Raw genomic sequence first — 16,284 nt, 5'->3', positions numbered from 1 at the left:
TATTACTGTCTAATAAAACCTTAGTCATGAGACTCTTCAGATGAATATCAGTGGGTCATATGCTTGGCAGATGATTGCCAATATGGATCTTGGAGGGTAGAGATAAAGGAATTTTTATATGTCAAATAGACTTAAAAAGATCCTAGAGGGTCAGGCTAAGATTGCCATTTACTCTTAGCAAAGTGTCAACATGGAAGCAGTTGAGTCCCTAGAAGAATGTCACTCTGCCTGTTTCAGGGACTTGTCAATGGGCTGTATGTAGTAAGGAATTTTTCTTCTGCCTTTGTTTCCCACATCATAGATGATAATGTCCAAAGAGAGATTTTGGTTTAGGAAAGTTGTAGGACAATATAATTCATTTATTCCTTTAAATATCTAAGTGAGTACCCTGTGCCAAACATTGAAAAACAGCATTGACGGCGACAGAAAAAGTCAGTGTCCTAAAAGAACTTATATCCTGGTGGGAGGGACCCAAAATGTATAAACACACTGTGTGTGTATAATTAAGTAGAAACAAGCACAAGAAAGAAAAAGAAAAGCAGGACCCGGAGACAAAGGGGGCAGAATGGTACATTCCCACATTAGGTAAGACTGCACTTTTTATGCCATTCAGAAGCATTAGAAAGAGGTAATGAATTGCTAATACCTTTGTGAGACAGACCTACCACAAAACTTTCAAGAAAATGACTTCAGAAATAATTTACTCTGTCAACCCAATACTCGTTTATACATTTTTCTACTGATGAATAGTTTGACAGGAGCACCAGCTCTGTTATGAAGGAATTTCTGTTTCCCTACTGTTGAGCCCAACCTCCCATCACTACCCAAATTAAGTACCTTTTGGTTATATCATTCTTACACAAAGGACACTTGGAAGGTCCTTTCCTCTGGTTGAGAAGTTTCAGCATACAAAATCTATAAATTATAAATGAAAAGAACAATTCAAGTTACTTTTTTTTTTGGTAGAGAGTATTCAAAAGGCAAATAGCCATGAAAAGATAATCTCACAACTGCCCTTAAGAGCCATTTTAAAGGTAATGGCAGGTGAATTACAACCAGTGGCTTTAATTGTTTTTAGATGCTGGATAAGCAGAAAACCAAACTACATAAGCAATGATCTATGAAAACTGAACTTACATGCATATGGCTGACTGTTATGATCAAATAAAACTTATTAAAAAGTTAATATGGCATATTTAATGATAGATTCATAATTATTTCCCGCTGAATAATGAGATATAAATGATAAATAGTTTAAGTAAAATGATTATAATTAAAAACTCAGCACGTCACTACAAAGCTACAGTAAATCAAGACAGTGTGGTTGTTAGCATAAGGACAGACACACATGGATGAAACAAAACAGAGAATACAGAAAAACCCATCTATCTGAGGTCAATTGATTTTCAACAATAGCACCAAGATAATTAAACAAAAAAAGAATAGTGTACCAACAAATAGAGTGCTGGGACAACCAAATAGTCACATGCAAAAAGAAGAAGCTAGAACCCTAACACACAATCCAAGAAGTTAACTCAAAATGGATCACAGAATTAAATGTGAGAACTAAAACTATAAACCGTTTGACCTTGGGCTAAGCAATGATTTCTTTCTTTTTTATTTTTTTTTTTAGATTATTTATTTATTTGACAGAGAGAAATAGATCACAAGTAGGCAGAGAGGCAGGCAGAGAGGGAGGGGGAAGCAGGCTCCCTGCTGAGCAGATAGCATAATGTGGGGCTCCATCCCAGGACCTTGGGATCATGACCTGAGCCCAAGGCAGAGGCTTTTAACCCACTGCGCCACCCAGGAGCACCCCTTCCTTCTTAAAAGATTTTATTTATTTAGGTAACAGGTTTTAAAAAGTAGCACTATGCTCCTCCTCATTTGTGAGTATACAGTTCAATGACTTTTAGTAACTTGATGGAGTTGTACAATGATCCCCACAACCCACTTTTAGGACTTCAAGCACCTGACAAGCTCTCTCTCTGTCAAATAAATGAATAATGGTTTGTTTTGTTTTGTTTTGTTTTTTTAAAATATTTTATTTATTTATTTGACAGACAGAGATCACAAGTAGGTAGAGAGGCAGGCTGAAAGAGAGAGAGGAAGAAGCAGGCTCCCTGCCCAGCAGAGAGCCCGATGTGGGACTCGATCCCAAGACCCTGAGCCGAAGGCAGCGGCTTAACCCACTGAGCCACCCAGGCGCCCCTGAATAATTTTTTTTAATTATAGATTTTTATTTTTACTTATTTGACAGAGAGACAAAGCGAGAGAGGGAACACAAGCTGGGGAGTGGGAGAGGGAGAAGCAGGCTTCCCACCGAGCAAGGAGCCCGATGTCGGGCTTGACCGCAGGACCCTGAGATCATGACCTGAGCCAAAGGCAGAGGCTTAACCCACTGAGCCACCCAGGTGCTCAAGCAATTATTTCTTAAATACACAAACAACCAAAGAAAAAAATAGATACATTGATACATTGAAGCCACCCAGGTGCCTCTGAACTAAATCAAACTTAAGAACTTCTTTGCTACAAATAATATCATGAAGAAAGTGAGGACCAGGGGGAACCTGAGTAGTTGAGTTGGTTAAGCATCTGCCTTCGGCCATGATCTCAGGGTCCTGAGATTGAGCCCTGTGTCCGGTTCACTGCTCAGCAGGGAGTCTGCTTCTCCCTCTCCCTCTGCTCCTCCCTACCTCCCCGACTCATGCTCACACTCTCTCTCTCTCTCTCTCAAATAAATAAAATTTCTTAAAAAGAAAGAAAAGAAGGAAGGAAGGAAAGGAAAGGGTCAATCCACAGAAAGGGAGAAAATATTTGCAAATCACATACCTGGTAAGAGACTTATATCCAGCATATATAAATAACTCTTACAACTCAATAATAAACAGAGAAATAAACCAACTAAAAATAGGCAAAGGATTTGAATTTTCTCCAAAGGAGATGTACAAATGGTCAATAAGTACATAAAAGATGCGCAATATTATTAGCCATTAGGAAAATGCAAACCAAAGCCATGATGAGATGCTACTTTACATCTACTAGGATGGCCATAATTAAAAATATGTATTGCAGGGATGGCTGGGTGGCTCAGCGGTTGAGCATCTACTTTCGGCTCAGAGTCCTGGGATAGAGCCCTGCACTGAGCTCCCTGCTCAGCAGGGAGCCTGCTTCTCTCTCTGCCCCTCTTCCTGGCTTGTGCGCACATGCTCTCTCTCTATCTGAAATAAATAAATAAAATCTTTAAAAAATAATTTAGAAAAATAGGTGTTGCAGAAGATGTGGAGAAACTGAAATCCTCATTTCATTGCTGGTGGGAATAGAAAACAACGCAGCTACTTTGGAAAACAGTTCGGCAGTTCCTCAAAAAGTTAAATAAAGAGTTACCATATGACTCTGGAAGTCTGCTCCTAAAGTTTCTTCCCAGGAGAAATGAAAGCATAAGTCCACACAAAACTTGTACACAAGTGTTCATAGCAGCATTACCCATTATAGCCAAAAACAATCCAAATGTCCATCAACTACTGAATGAAGAGACAAAATGTGGTATATACACACAGTGAAATATTATTCGACCACAAAAAAGAAGTATTGATATGCCACAATATGAACTTTGAAAACATCATGTTCGGTGAAAGTAGTCAGACACAAAAGGTCATACATTGTATGATTCCACTCATATGAAATACCCAGAATAGACAAATCTATAGAGACAAAAAGTAGATTTATGGTTGCAAAAGAGGAGATGGAAGGGGAATGGGGAGTAGCTACTAATGGGTACAGGGTTTCTTTTGGGGGGTGATGAAAATGTTCTAAACTTGGGGTGCCTGGATGGCTCAGTCAATGAGGCATCTACCTTCAGCTCAGGTCATGTTCCCAGAGTCTCAGGATCAAACCCTGAGTCAAGCTCCTTGCTCAGTGGGGAGTCTGCTTTTCTCTCTGACCCTCCTCTCTTAGGTCCTCTCTCTCACTCAAATAAATAAAAATTTTTAAAAAAAATTCTAAACTTAGGGGCGCCTGGGTGGCTCAGTGGGTTGGGCCGCTGCCTTCGGCTCAGGTCACGATCTCAGGGTCCTGGGATCGAGTCCCGCATCGGGCTCTCTGCTCAGCAGGGAGCCTGCTTCCCTTCCTCTCTCTCTGCCTGCCTCTCTGCCTTCTTGTGATCTCTCTCTGTCAAATAAAAAAAAAAAAAAATTCTAAACTTAGATTGCAGTGATGGTTGCACAATTATGAATATACGGAAAAAAAACCCTCAAAAACAAAAACAAAAACCCACAACCTTGAACTGTACACTTAAAATGGGTGAATTTTATAGCATGTAAATTATATTTCAATAAAAATGAAAAAAAAAAAAAAAAAGCTCAAGGTAGGGAGAAAATGTATTCATTTCCATATTCACAATGTGTGCCGTGATAGTTGGCATAAAACCAAGTCACACACTAGAAGTCTAAGGAATGAGGAAGGCTCCAGCCTTCTGGGACAGGTGAGCTCTCAGAGCATCTCTGGCTGGAAAACAATTTTGGTGGTTACCTCAGACAGCAAATATGGCTAGGAAGACATGAAGGACACATGCAACATATTCTCATAAGTCTACTTCCTTAAAAAAAATACTATTCCTACTGACTGATGGTATCTATGAAGATCAAAATTCCCTTAGGAAGAAGACAGAAGATTTAGAGAAAATACAAGTAGGAAGGGGAAAAGGGAAGAGAGCAGTAGAGACAGCTGCAGGGACACTCATTATGAGCAGGGATTCACTCATACCACCGATCTTTACTACATGTCCAGTACTGTTCTAGATGCAGAGGATTCAGCAAAAGGCAAAATAAAATCCCTGCCATCATAAGGAACAGAATATTCTGGTGAGGGAGGTGACAGGAAGGGAGCAGACATTGGCAGTGAAAAGGACCATTAAAGAAAAAAGGGAGTTGAAAAGGCAGCAGGAATGGTTAAGCCAGCAGAGAGCACTTTTTACTGACCATATTCCCAAACATGCAGTGCCCTCTCTTACTTTACACAACAACCCTGCTGTATTGTCTTCATCTGACAGTACAGACGGGCCCTAGGAACAGTCAAGGAAACTAGGTTTCTTCTTCACCTGTACAGATGCTCCATGACTGTGCTGTGCTCAACAATTCTATAGTGTAAAGGAAAGGGGTATCAACAAGCTACCTGCAACCTTATCAAACTCAACACCCAATAAACAAATAATCCAATCCAGAAATGGGCAAAGGACGTGAACAGACATTTCTGCAAAGAAGACATCCAGATGGCTATCAGACACATGAAAAAGTGCTCAGCATCACTTGGCATCAGGGAAATATAAATCAAAACCACAATGAGATACCACCTCACACCAGTCAGAATAGCTAAAATTAACAAGTCAGGAAATGACAGATGCTGGCGAGGATGCGGAGAAAGGGGAACCCTCCTACACTGTTGGTGGGAATGCAAGCTGGTGCAACCATTCTGGAAAACAGCATGGAGGTTCTTCAAAAAATTGAAAATAGAGCTACCCTACGACCCAGTAATTGCACTAGTGGGTATTTACCCTAAAGATACAAATGTAATGGGCGCCTGGGTGGCTCAGTGGGTTAAGCCTCTACCTTCAGCTCAGGTCATGATCTCAGGGTCCTGGGATCAAGTCCCGCATTGGGCTCTCTGCTCAGCAGGGAGCCTGCTTCCCCCGTCTCTCTCTGCCTGCCTCTCTGCCTACATGTGATCTCTCTGTGTGTCAAAAAAAGAAAATAAAAAAAAAGAGACAGATACAAATGTAGTGCTCCGAAGGGGCATGTGCACCCGAATGTTTATAGCAACAATGTCCACAATAGCCAAACTATGGAAAGAACCTAGATGTCCATCAACAGATGAATGGATAAAGAAGACGTGGTATATGTACAATGGAATACTATGCAGCCATCAAAAGAAAAGAAATCTTGGGCGCCTGGGTGGCTCAGTGGGTTAAGCCAATTCCCTCGGCTCAGGTCATGATCTCAGGGTCCTGGGATCGAGTCCCACATCGGGCTCTCTGCTCGGAAGCAGGGAGCCTGCTTCCTCCTCTCTCTCTCTCTGCCTCTCTGCCTGCCTCTCAGTGTACTTGTAATTTCTCTGTCAAATAAATAAATAAAATCTTTAAAAAAAAAAAGAAAAGAAATCTTGCCATTTGCGAGGACATGAATGGAACTAGAGGGTATTATGCTTAGCGAAATAAGTCGATCAGAGAAAGACAATTATCATATGATCTCCCTGATATGAGGAAGCTGAGAGGCAATGTGGGGGGTTTAGGGGGTAGGAAAAGAATAAATGAAACAAGATGGGATCAGAAGGGAGACAAACCATAAGAGACTCTTAATCTCACAAAACAAACTGAGGATTGCTGGGGGGAGGGGGGAGGGAGCGGGTGGTGGGTTTATGGACATTGGGGAGGGTATGTGCTATGGTGAGTGCTGTGAAGTGTGTAAACCTGGCGATTCACAGACCTGTACCCCTGGGGCTAATAATGCATTTTATGTTAATAAAAAAAATTTTTTTTTAAAAGTTACCTGCATTGTATGTATTTAAATAGCCACAGACTGAAGCTACCACTCCTTGAAAAGATGCAAATCCTACCCATATGCTACCATAATGGCCCTAGGAGGAATCAGTGCATTACACTGGCAAATGGTATAATTACACAGTTCATGGGAAGGTAAGGGAGGGAATCTCCCAAATAGAATATTGCAGCATAGAGCAACTAAGCCAAGAGGGACAAGCTACATTACAGAGTGTTGTAGCCTGTACAATAATTACACAAAAAATGCAGGGGAACTAGGTAGGTAGAAATCAACCAAAATATAGGTTCCAATCTTTCCTTATGCTAGAAAATGAACAGATGCCTCAAGGTTATTTACTAAACTCAAAAGAGAAAATGAACTTGTACATGACTTGAAAAGACTAAGGTAAGGAAAGTACCCACAGATCAATGGAACATTGGTATCATTCAAGGCTGAGAAGAATTTGTTAAATTCTGTTCCCGAGCTCTGAGGAATACATGTGATACGTCAATCAAATGAGAACACACACATATATAAGTTCTATATGAGGTTCTCAGTAAAAATGTCTGAGTCGTCTTTTTTTTTTCTTTTTTTTTGTCAGAGAGAAAGCACGCGCACGTGAGGGCACAAGCAGGAGTGGTGGGCAGAGGGAGAAGCAGACTCCCTGCTGAGCAGGTAGCTTGATGTGGAGCTCGATCCCAGGACCTTAAGATTATGACCTGAGCCGGAGGCAGATGCTTAATTGACCAAGTCACCCACACGTCCCGAAGACTGTATTTTCTTTTTATCCCCACACCCAATGTGGGGCTCAAATTAATAACTCCAAGACCAAGAGTCACGTGCCAGCCAGGCATCCCAAGTTTTTAGCCTCTTCAATTTCTAAAGCCCAATGCTTAGGGAAAGACAATATATTTTTAAAGCCAATGTAGTATGTTTTCTAAAGAGTGGCATCAGATTTTTAAAGCTGATAAGAAAACAGTAAAATCACAGTGACACAAACTAATTTGGGGGGACGTTTAGAGTACTCATTTCTGAGCATGTGTGCACCCAGAGCAGATTTATAATGTTATGGAAACTCATCTAATTTTGAGCTGTTGATCCAAATCTATCCTGGCAGGAAGCAATAAATTAATAGTTCTAAGTCTGGGCAAAATAAAGGCAGGATGACTTTTGGCTTCCTTTCATTACAATGGAGGTGCCCTGGATTCCTGCCAACAGATCATGAACCAATGCAGGCCTTAGTTAAAGGAAATAAAGACCCTGAGTGCTCCATAACTTAGCACCTCAGCATCCACTGTGTTGCTGGTCCCACCAAGCCTTGTCAGTTTTGATATTAGAGATCTATCTTCTCGAGCAAACCTCTAGTTTTTATTTAGTCCCCAATGATTAAGAATCTGTCTTGAGCTCTTCATCCTGAAGATAGTGCCTAAGTTCCTTGCCCTGTATCCCAGTCTCAAGGGCCAATGTTCTTGTCTCTTAGAGACAGGAATCTTAACCCTAACCCTCAGCATCCTATGGCTGAATCCCTGCCACGACTCTTCCCTTACAACCACTACCCTACACCTGTGTTCATTTTTGCTCCTAGACTCCTGAGAGACTATGTTCAATCTATTTGCTAGATTTTCCATGTCTTGCCTATTTCTACATCTCTGATGTACCAACCCATTGCTAAATTCCAGAATTCACTGATACCATGATCTTAATGTCTCTAGCCATCAAACCTCTCTGACACGGGCTCATCACTTGCCTGGATTGCAGAGATCACAACCACAGCCAAAGTCAGACACTCAACCAACTGAGCCACCCAGGCGCCCCTCAGCACTACTCCTATACATGTTTGCAAAGTTAGTTTCTTTTCCCTGGAGGGTCTACTTTCTTCTCTTCATACCTTTGCTCATATTATTTACTCTACCTATAATTTTCTTCTTCCATAAGCTCTCAAAGTAATGAATGTTCACAATGCAATCTCTTCTTTACTCGTTATAATATTATGTATTCATTACTCAAGGTGACAGGAGAGCATACAGTACATTTCAGAACGATTCTCATGGAGAAACAGTGAAAGTTCAGCATTTAAAAGGTTAATTTTCGGGATGCCTGAGTGGCTCAGTTGGTTAAGCAGCTGCTTTCGGCTGACCCCAGCGTCCTGGGATCGAGTCCCACATCGGGCTCCTTGCTCAGCAGGGAGCCTGCTTCTCCCTCTGCCTCTGCCTGCCATTCTGTCTGCCTGTGCTCGCTCTCTCCCCCCCTCTCTCTGATAAATAAAATAAATAAATAAATAAATAAATAAAAGGTTAATTTTCATCTATCTATAACTTTTAAAATACTGGGTCTTTTATTTATTTTTTAAAGGTTTTTTAAAAAAAAAAAAAAGGATGTTTTTTATTTATTTGACAGAGATTGAGACAGCACAAGCAAGGGGAGTGGCAGGTGGAGGGAGAGGGAGAAGCAGACTCCCCACGGAGCAGGGATCCAGATGCAGGGCTTGATCCCAGGACCACCAGGATCACGACCTGAGCTGAAGGCAGACCCTCAACGACTGAGCCACCCAGGCATCCCAGTACTGGGACTTTTAAATTTTGTTTCACAAAAGTATCAATCTCAAAGAAACCATTCTACACCACAATAGTTTGAGAAGATTCCCTCCAGGGGCCACAAAACTAGAAATTCTTAAAGCAGAGTGATCAGTTGTGCGGTCTGGCACCTGACAGGGACAAGGGCCTCAGAAATCAGAAGGAAATTCATGGGAGCAGATCTAGGACACTGGGGTGGCATGGGAAAGGGGTGAGAGGCAGTGGGAATGGGTTCTGGATCCTTATTGGGACAGACAAATGGGAAGAATAAAGTAGAACTCAGGCAAAGGAAGGGGCCAGCTAGCGTTCGGAAATCCCTCCAGGGGGGAACAGGTTTCCTTCAGCTTCAGCCAGCCCTCCTTATCCTTATCACAGAAGCTCTTCACGTTTTTTAGGTTATGGAAACACTCTAAGAATCTGACGAAAATTATGGACTGTCTTTCCCAGGAAACTGCACATGACTATAGCTCCTAATACAATTAGGTTTAATGGACACCTGGGTGACTCAGTGGGTTAAGCCTCTGCCTTCAGCTCAGGTCATGATCTCAGGGTCCTGGGATCGAGCCTCGCATCAGGTTCTCTGCTCAGCAGGAAGCCTGCTTCTCCCCATCTCTCTGCCTGCCTCTCTGCCTACTTGTGATCTCTCTCTCTGTCAAATAGATAAATAAAATCTTTAAAAAAAAAATACAATTACGTTTAAAACCAAATATAATCCTTGGACATTCATGAAAACCATTCACAAATCCCAAATTAAGAATGCCTGAATTAGGGGTGCCTGGGTGGCTCATTGGATTAAAGCCTCTGCCTTCAGCTCAGGTCATGATCCCAAGATCCTGGGATCGAGCACCACATCGGGCTCTCCGCTCGGCAGAGAGCCTGCTTCCCCCCACTCTCTGTCTGCCTCTCTGCCTACCTGTGATCTCTGTCTGTCAAATAAATAAATAAAATCTTAAAAAAAAAAAAAAGAATGCCTGAATTGAAAAATTCCTTAAAAAGAAAAAAAAAATTCCTGAGGGGGCACCTGGCTGGTTCAGTTAGTAGAGCATGCAACTCTTGATCTCAGGGTTGGAAATCTGAGCTCCACTTTGGGTGCAGACATGGAGGGAAGGGAGAGACAGTGGCTAGGGGGCAGAAGGGAAACATGTTCTGCCATCATATAACCTTTTGTGATGGTAAACTCATTACCATAGACATGGCTTTCATTTCCGATTTAAAAAGGAAAAATATCTAAAAACAAATTAGTTGGCATTCAGAGCAAGTGTCAATCACGGCTTTACAACGAGGAGAAAACTCCTTTGTTCCACCAAATCACCTACCAAATGTTTTTCCAAATTCTTTCATCAAGAAACATCTTCAAAAGGCAAGATCCTTAAAAATGTAAATATAACTTGAATCATTGGTATGAATTAATTTCAGCCTAAATATAAACTGCTATCAGATCCTTTCCTATCTTCACAAGGATTATGAAGCAGGCAAACATTGAGCCTTAGAAGGGAGAAAGCAGAGTGACGAACAGAAATAACAGAAAGGAGAAACTGGGAAATTGCTTATTGCACAATTGCTGGCAATCTGCTTTTACCACGACCACAAACACAAACAGCTGTTCAGAATGATTTCATATCCCATTAGATAAATGTGCCAATATTTTCCCAGGAACTATGGTTACAACCAACTTCCACAGGTTTTCTAAGTGCTCCTAGCTGGAGTGAAACAGAGTTCGGTTTTTCTTTTACACTTAACTTTCACTTAAGCTAAAGCTTCTATAAAGTTAGGTATTTCCTGTGTTGTAAAGAATAAGTAAAAAAGCTAAATAACAGAGCCACATGAAACATTCAAACTTACTTGCAAAATATGTGATCACACTTTGTGGAAACAGGCTCTTTGATCAACTCCAGACTAGAAGGATAGGGGGGGAGAAAAAAAAAGAAAGAAGGCTCAATAATTCATTTCAATATAAATAAATTCTTGGTAAAGAAGTGCAATTTTAAGCTGCTATAACTGAGTCAAGGTAAGGCTTTAAGTTCATTTAATAAATATTAAATGTCTGCTAAAATAGCAGAGAATTTGATCCTTACATTTCTGAGCTTTCAGCCCTCAAAACAGAATATATTACACTCTTTTCCATACTCTCTATTATTTTTTGCATTTAAAAGATTGGCTGTGGGGCGCCTGGGTGGCTCAGTGGTTTGGGCTGGTGCCTTCGGCTCGGGTCATGATCTCAGGGTCCTGGGATCGAGCCCCACATCGGGCTCTCTGCTCCGCAGGAAGCCTGCTTCCCTCTCTCTCTCTCTCTCTCTGCCTGCCTCTCTGCCTACTTGTGATCTCTGTCTGTCAAATAAATAAATAAAATCTTTAAAAATAAATAAATAAATAAATAAATAAATAAAATAAAAGATTGGCTGAGGTACACCTGGATGGTTCAGTTGGTTAAGCGACTGCCTTTGGCTCGGGTCATGATCCCGGGGTCCTGGAATCGAGTCCCACATCAGGGTCCCTGCTCTGTGGGGAGCCTGCTTCTCCCTCTCCCTCTGCCTGCCACTCCCCCTACTTATGCTCTCTCTGTCAAATAAATAAATAAATAAATAAAATCTTTAAAAACAATTGGCTGACATTAATCTATTATTTATTAGTTTTCACTGATACATTTTTCAAGCTAAATTTGTGGGGAACATCCTATACCTTAACTAAACTTAAAGTGCCATGAAGATAACAAACTTCTTGTATTTCTTTTGGGTCATCTCACAGCACATTCTTTTTTTTTTTTTTTTTTTGCGCGAGTGCCTTTTTATTTTAAATTTCTTTCTTTCTTTCAAGTAATTGCTAGACCCAATGTGGGGCTCGAACTCACCACCCTGAGATGAACAGTCTCGTGCTCTATGGACTGAGCCAGAAAGGTACCCCTTAAATTTCTTTTTTTTTTTTTTTTTTAAGATTTTATTTATTTGTCAGAGAGAGAGAGAGAGGATATGCATGGGGAATTGCAGGCAGAGGGAGAAGCAGACTCGCAGCTGAGCAGGGAGCCAGACTCGAAACTCGATCCCAGGACCCTAGGATCATGACCTGAGTTGAAGGCAGACACTCAACTGACTGAGCCACCCAGGCAGGCATACCCACCACTTAAATTTCTTAATATGGAAAATTTCAAGCATTTACACAAATAACATAGTAAAATAAACCCCACATACCATCACTTAGTTACAATTATCAACTCAAAGCTTACTTTGAGCTTTACTCAAAGTCTTACGACCTCTGTACAAACACCCACCCAAACAAGGCCCAGATCATTTTAAAATAAATCCCAGGAGTCATTCATTTCATCTATAAATATTTCAAAACATATTTTTAAAAGGCAAAGATCTTTTTAGGGTAACCATGAAACAATACTACTCTCAAAAAATAATTTTCGGGGTGCCTGCTTGGCTCAGTCGTTAAGCATCTGCCTTTGGCTCAAGTCATGATCCCAAGGTCCTGGGATCGAGTCCCACATCGGGCTCTCTGCTCAGTGGGAAGCCTGCTTCTCCCTCTCCCACTTCCCCTGCTTGTGTTCCCTCTCTCGCTGTGTCTCTGTCAAATAAATAAAATCCTAAAAATAATAATAATAATAATTTTCTTTAGGGGCACTTGGGTGGAAAGTTGCTTAAGTGTCTGACTCTTGGTTTCAGGCCCTGATCTCAGGGTTATGAGATTGAGCTCTGTGCTCAGCATGGAGTCTGCTTAAAATTCTTTCTCCCTCTGTCCCTCCCTGCCACATTCTCTCTCAAATACATAAGTGAATTTTTTAAAAAATAATAATTCCTTTATATCATCTAATATACAATATGCTAACTTCCCTCACTGTCTCTTAAAATTTAATATCTATGTAGATCAGGATTCAAACAAGATCCATGCACTGCATTTGACTGATGTATCTTAGGTATCTTTTAATCTATAGATCTCACTCCCCTTTTCCCCCTTGTCAATTATTTTAAAAAGCAGGTCATTTGATCTGTACCATTTTTTAAAATGATTTTATTTATTTGACAGAGAGAGAGAGATCACAAGTAAGCAGAGAGGCAGGCAGAAAAAGGGGGAAGCAGGTCCCCGCTGAGCAGAGAGCCTGAAGCCGGGCTTGATCCCAGGACCCTGGGATCATGACCTGAGCTGAAGACAAGCTTTAACCCACTGAGCCACCCAGGTGCCCCAGATTCAATTTTTTGACAAAAACATTTCACAGGTGGTATTGTGTGCTAGGACTTATTATGTCACTTTAGGAGGTACATGATGCTTGGCTTGTGCTTACTTTGTAAAAAAACAATGTAATAAATACTCACCATAGAAAATTTAGAAAATAAAAAAATAAATTTAGAAAACTATTAAAATTTTGAGAAAAGAAAACTTTGTCACCCAAATTCCCATCCCTACCAGTCTATTCACAAAATCTTAGTATCTTCCTGAGATTATTTCACTTACTAATACAACAAGGAATTATACACAAGTACAATTCCTAGAGGGGGAGGTAGAGCAGGAGACAAAACAAAGCCTGTCCTTATAGAACTTTTATTCAGGTTATGGTAAGACAGCTGAGAATTAAACAAGAACATATGGGAATAAGAGCTAAAAATGAAAATAAAGACCTGTAACAGTGACAGAGAGTGCTGGGTGGGGGGACATTGTATACAGAGTGACCAAGAAAGGTTTCGCTGAGATGACATTGGCAGACAGTTGCATAATGTGAGGAAACAGGCTGTGCAATCATTGGGGGAAGAACATTCCAGCAGAGGGAACAGAGAAGGCAGACTCTGAGCAGGTCCCTGCCTGGTATTTCTGAAGGTCAGGGAGCAGGCCATGGGGCAAGCACTAGTACAAGAGGTCAGGCTGGCATCTGGGAACCTGAGCAGGTAGGAATCTATAGGCGATTTTAAGTCTTTATCTTTTATTCTGAATGAGAACTTCAGCAACCGATTTTTGGTATAGTTCAGCCAGGACATCAAACAACAGGCCATCTGTGTGTGGCAGGAATGTGGGTCTTTTCATTACGTGTTTCACTTTTTAGAAAAGGATCCCAGGAAAAGCTGGGGGACAATAGCCTCGTTGTGAAAGGTTTGGTAACACAACTCTTGTGATCACACGGTTTCTGACGCAGTACAGGTAACAGAGAAGAAAATATCACAGGAAGTCAGAAGGCCAGGTTTCTACTACCCGGCCTTCTTTTTTTATTAGCAGAGTGACCTCAGGCCAAGCCCTCGACCCAAATCCCGGGTTCCTTCTCTGTTACCCACTCTAACAGTCTCTTGAGGTTATTGTCAGAATAAAATTAAATGTTACTTAGGAAAATGTTCACAACCTGAGATGACTTGTACCAAAGCGAGAATTATTATCCGGACCTAATGTGATTTTTAAAAAGAAAAACCACCAACAAAGGGAACTCTGATTTGCTACTAAATCACAAATCCTCAGATAAGCTACATATCAAAGAAATTCTCAGTAAAGGCGAAATTGGATTTAGCTATGATACCAGATGGCTTTTATTCTCACCACTGACTCAACTCTGAAATAATTATGTTTCAGTATGGTAATTATAAGCTGAGCTATACAAACATACTGTAAACACAAACTTTAAATGGATGAAAACTTCGAAATGTAAAAAGGTAAGGACTGTTGAAAAAAAGCTTTTGAAGAGGGAATGGGGAAAAGGGCCTCTGGGTGGCTCAGTTGGTTAAGCATCTGCCTTTGGCTCAGGCCATGATCCCAGGGTCCTGGGATCAAGCCCAGCATCACATCAGGCTCCCTGCTCAGTGGGGAGCCTCCTTCTCCCTCTGCCTGCTGCTCCCCTCTCCCCCCATCCCACTCATGCTCTTTCACTCAAATAAATAAATAAAATCTTAACAAAAAAAAGGAAGAAGGGGGTGCCTGGGTGGCTCAGTGGGTTAAAGCCTCTACCTTCGGCTCAGGTCGTGGTCTCAGGGTCCTGGGATCGAGCCCCATATCAGGCTCTCTGCTCGGCAGGGAGCCTGCCTCCCCCTCTCTCTCTGCTTGCCTCTCTGCCTACTTGTGATCTCTGTCAAATAAATAAATAAATAAAATCTTTAAAAAAAAAAAAAAAGAAGAAGAAGAAGAGGGAATGGGAATGAAAAAAGTCCTCTTCTAGATCTGATGAAAGTAAGTATTCACTATGAAAGTGATTCAAATATTTTAAATTCTTCTTGTTTCGGCAACATTTTAGACTTAGTGTATTTGAATTTTGGGCTTCCAGCATGGGTGTAAGTGATTAGAAAGATAAGCTGAAAACCACCACCACCTACCAGGATACACATTTTAGCAAACTCTTCTGAAAGTCAAAAATTTTATAGAGTCTTGTGTAAAAAGTTAGAAAGGAAGAAATAAACATCGGTAATTTAAAGAGAGGCTAACAAAAGGTATTTTAGCTCAAAGGATCTCAAAGAACCTGGAACCCACGGAGTGCCTGGGTGGCTCTGTGGGTTAAGCCCCTGCCTTTGCCTTTGGCTCAGGCCCTGATCTCAGGGCAAGCCGCACACACATCAGGCTCTCTGCTTAGCAGGGAGCCTGCTTCCCACCCTCTCCCCGCTTCACCCCACCCCACCTCTGCCTGCCTCTCTGCCTACTTGTGATCTCTCTCTCTCTGTGTCAAATAAATAAATAAAATGTTTTTTAGAAGGACAGGGGTGGGGAGGTGCCCGGGTGGTTCAGTTGGTTAAGCAGCTTTAGCTCAGTTCATGGGGATTGAGCCCCGCATTGGGCTCACTCTTCAGTGGAGAGGCTGTTTTCCCTCTGCCTGCTTGAGTTCTCTCTCTCTGTCCAATAAGTAAATAAACTCTTTAAAAAAAAAAAAAGAAGTTAGAAGCCTACCCTTTAGCTACTGGAACACTGTTTCCAGTCATAATCAGGAATCATTTATTAAGACACGATTGAAAATTATACTGTTTTGCGCACTTTTTGTTTTAAACTTTTTATTTATTTGAGAGAGAGTTCATGAGCATGAGTGGCGGGGGGGGGGGGGCGGGGGCGGTAGGGGCAGAGGAAGAGGGAGAAACAGACTCCCTACTGAGCAGGGAGCCCTTGCCCAGGGGCTCATTCCCAGGACCCTGGGATCATGACTAGAGCAGATGTCAGATGCTGAACCTACTGAGCCACCCAGGCGACCCAAGGGCACTATTAAACAAATGAACAAAAAGTAGAGT

The 16,284-nt window shown here is 41.5% G+C and overlaps 1 protein-coding gene across 11 annotated transcripts in view; it reads right to left on the bottom strand.

Annotated features, from left to right (window-relative positions):
• BRCA1 (BRCA1 DNA repair associated) overlaps positions 1-16,284 on the bottom strand; it is a 67,250-nt gene that overhangs the window by 43,677 nt on the left and 7,289 nt on the right. For 10 of the 11 annotated variants that reach the window (XM_059149819.1, XM_059149814.1, XM_059149816.1 and 7 more), the window contains exons 3-4: positions 10,949-11,002; positions 838-915 (exon numbers count right to left, since the gene is read on the bottom strand). In XM_059149819.1, the coding sequence (XP_059005802.1) occupies positions 838-915; positions 10,949-11,002 (132 nt within the window). The remainder of the gene's footprint in view (positions 1-837; positions 916-10,948; positions 11,003-16,284) is intronic. The other variant, XM_059149820.1, reaches the window with a different exon arrangement.

The sequence above is a fragment of the Mustela lutreola genome, chromosome 15 (genome assembly GCF_030435805.1).
Source record: "Mustela lutreola isolate mMusLut2 chromosome 15, mMusLut2.pri, whole genome shotgun sequence".
Taxonomy (NCBI): Eukaryota; Metazoa; Chordata; class Mammalia; order Carnivora; family Mustelidae; genus Mustela; species Mustela lutreola.
Note: the sequence above shows the minus strand (reverse complement) of the source record. Positions and strands in the feature narration are given on the sequence as shown.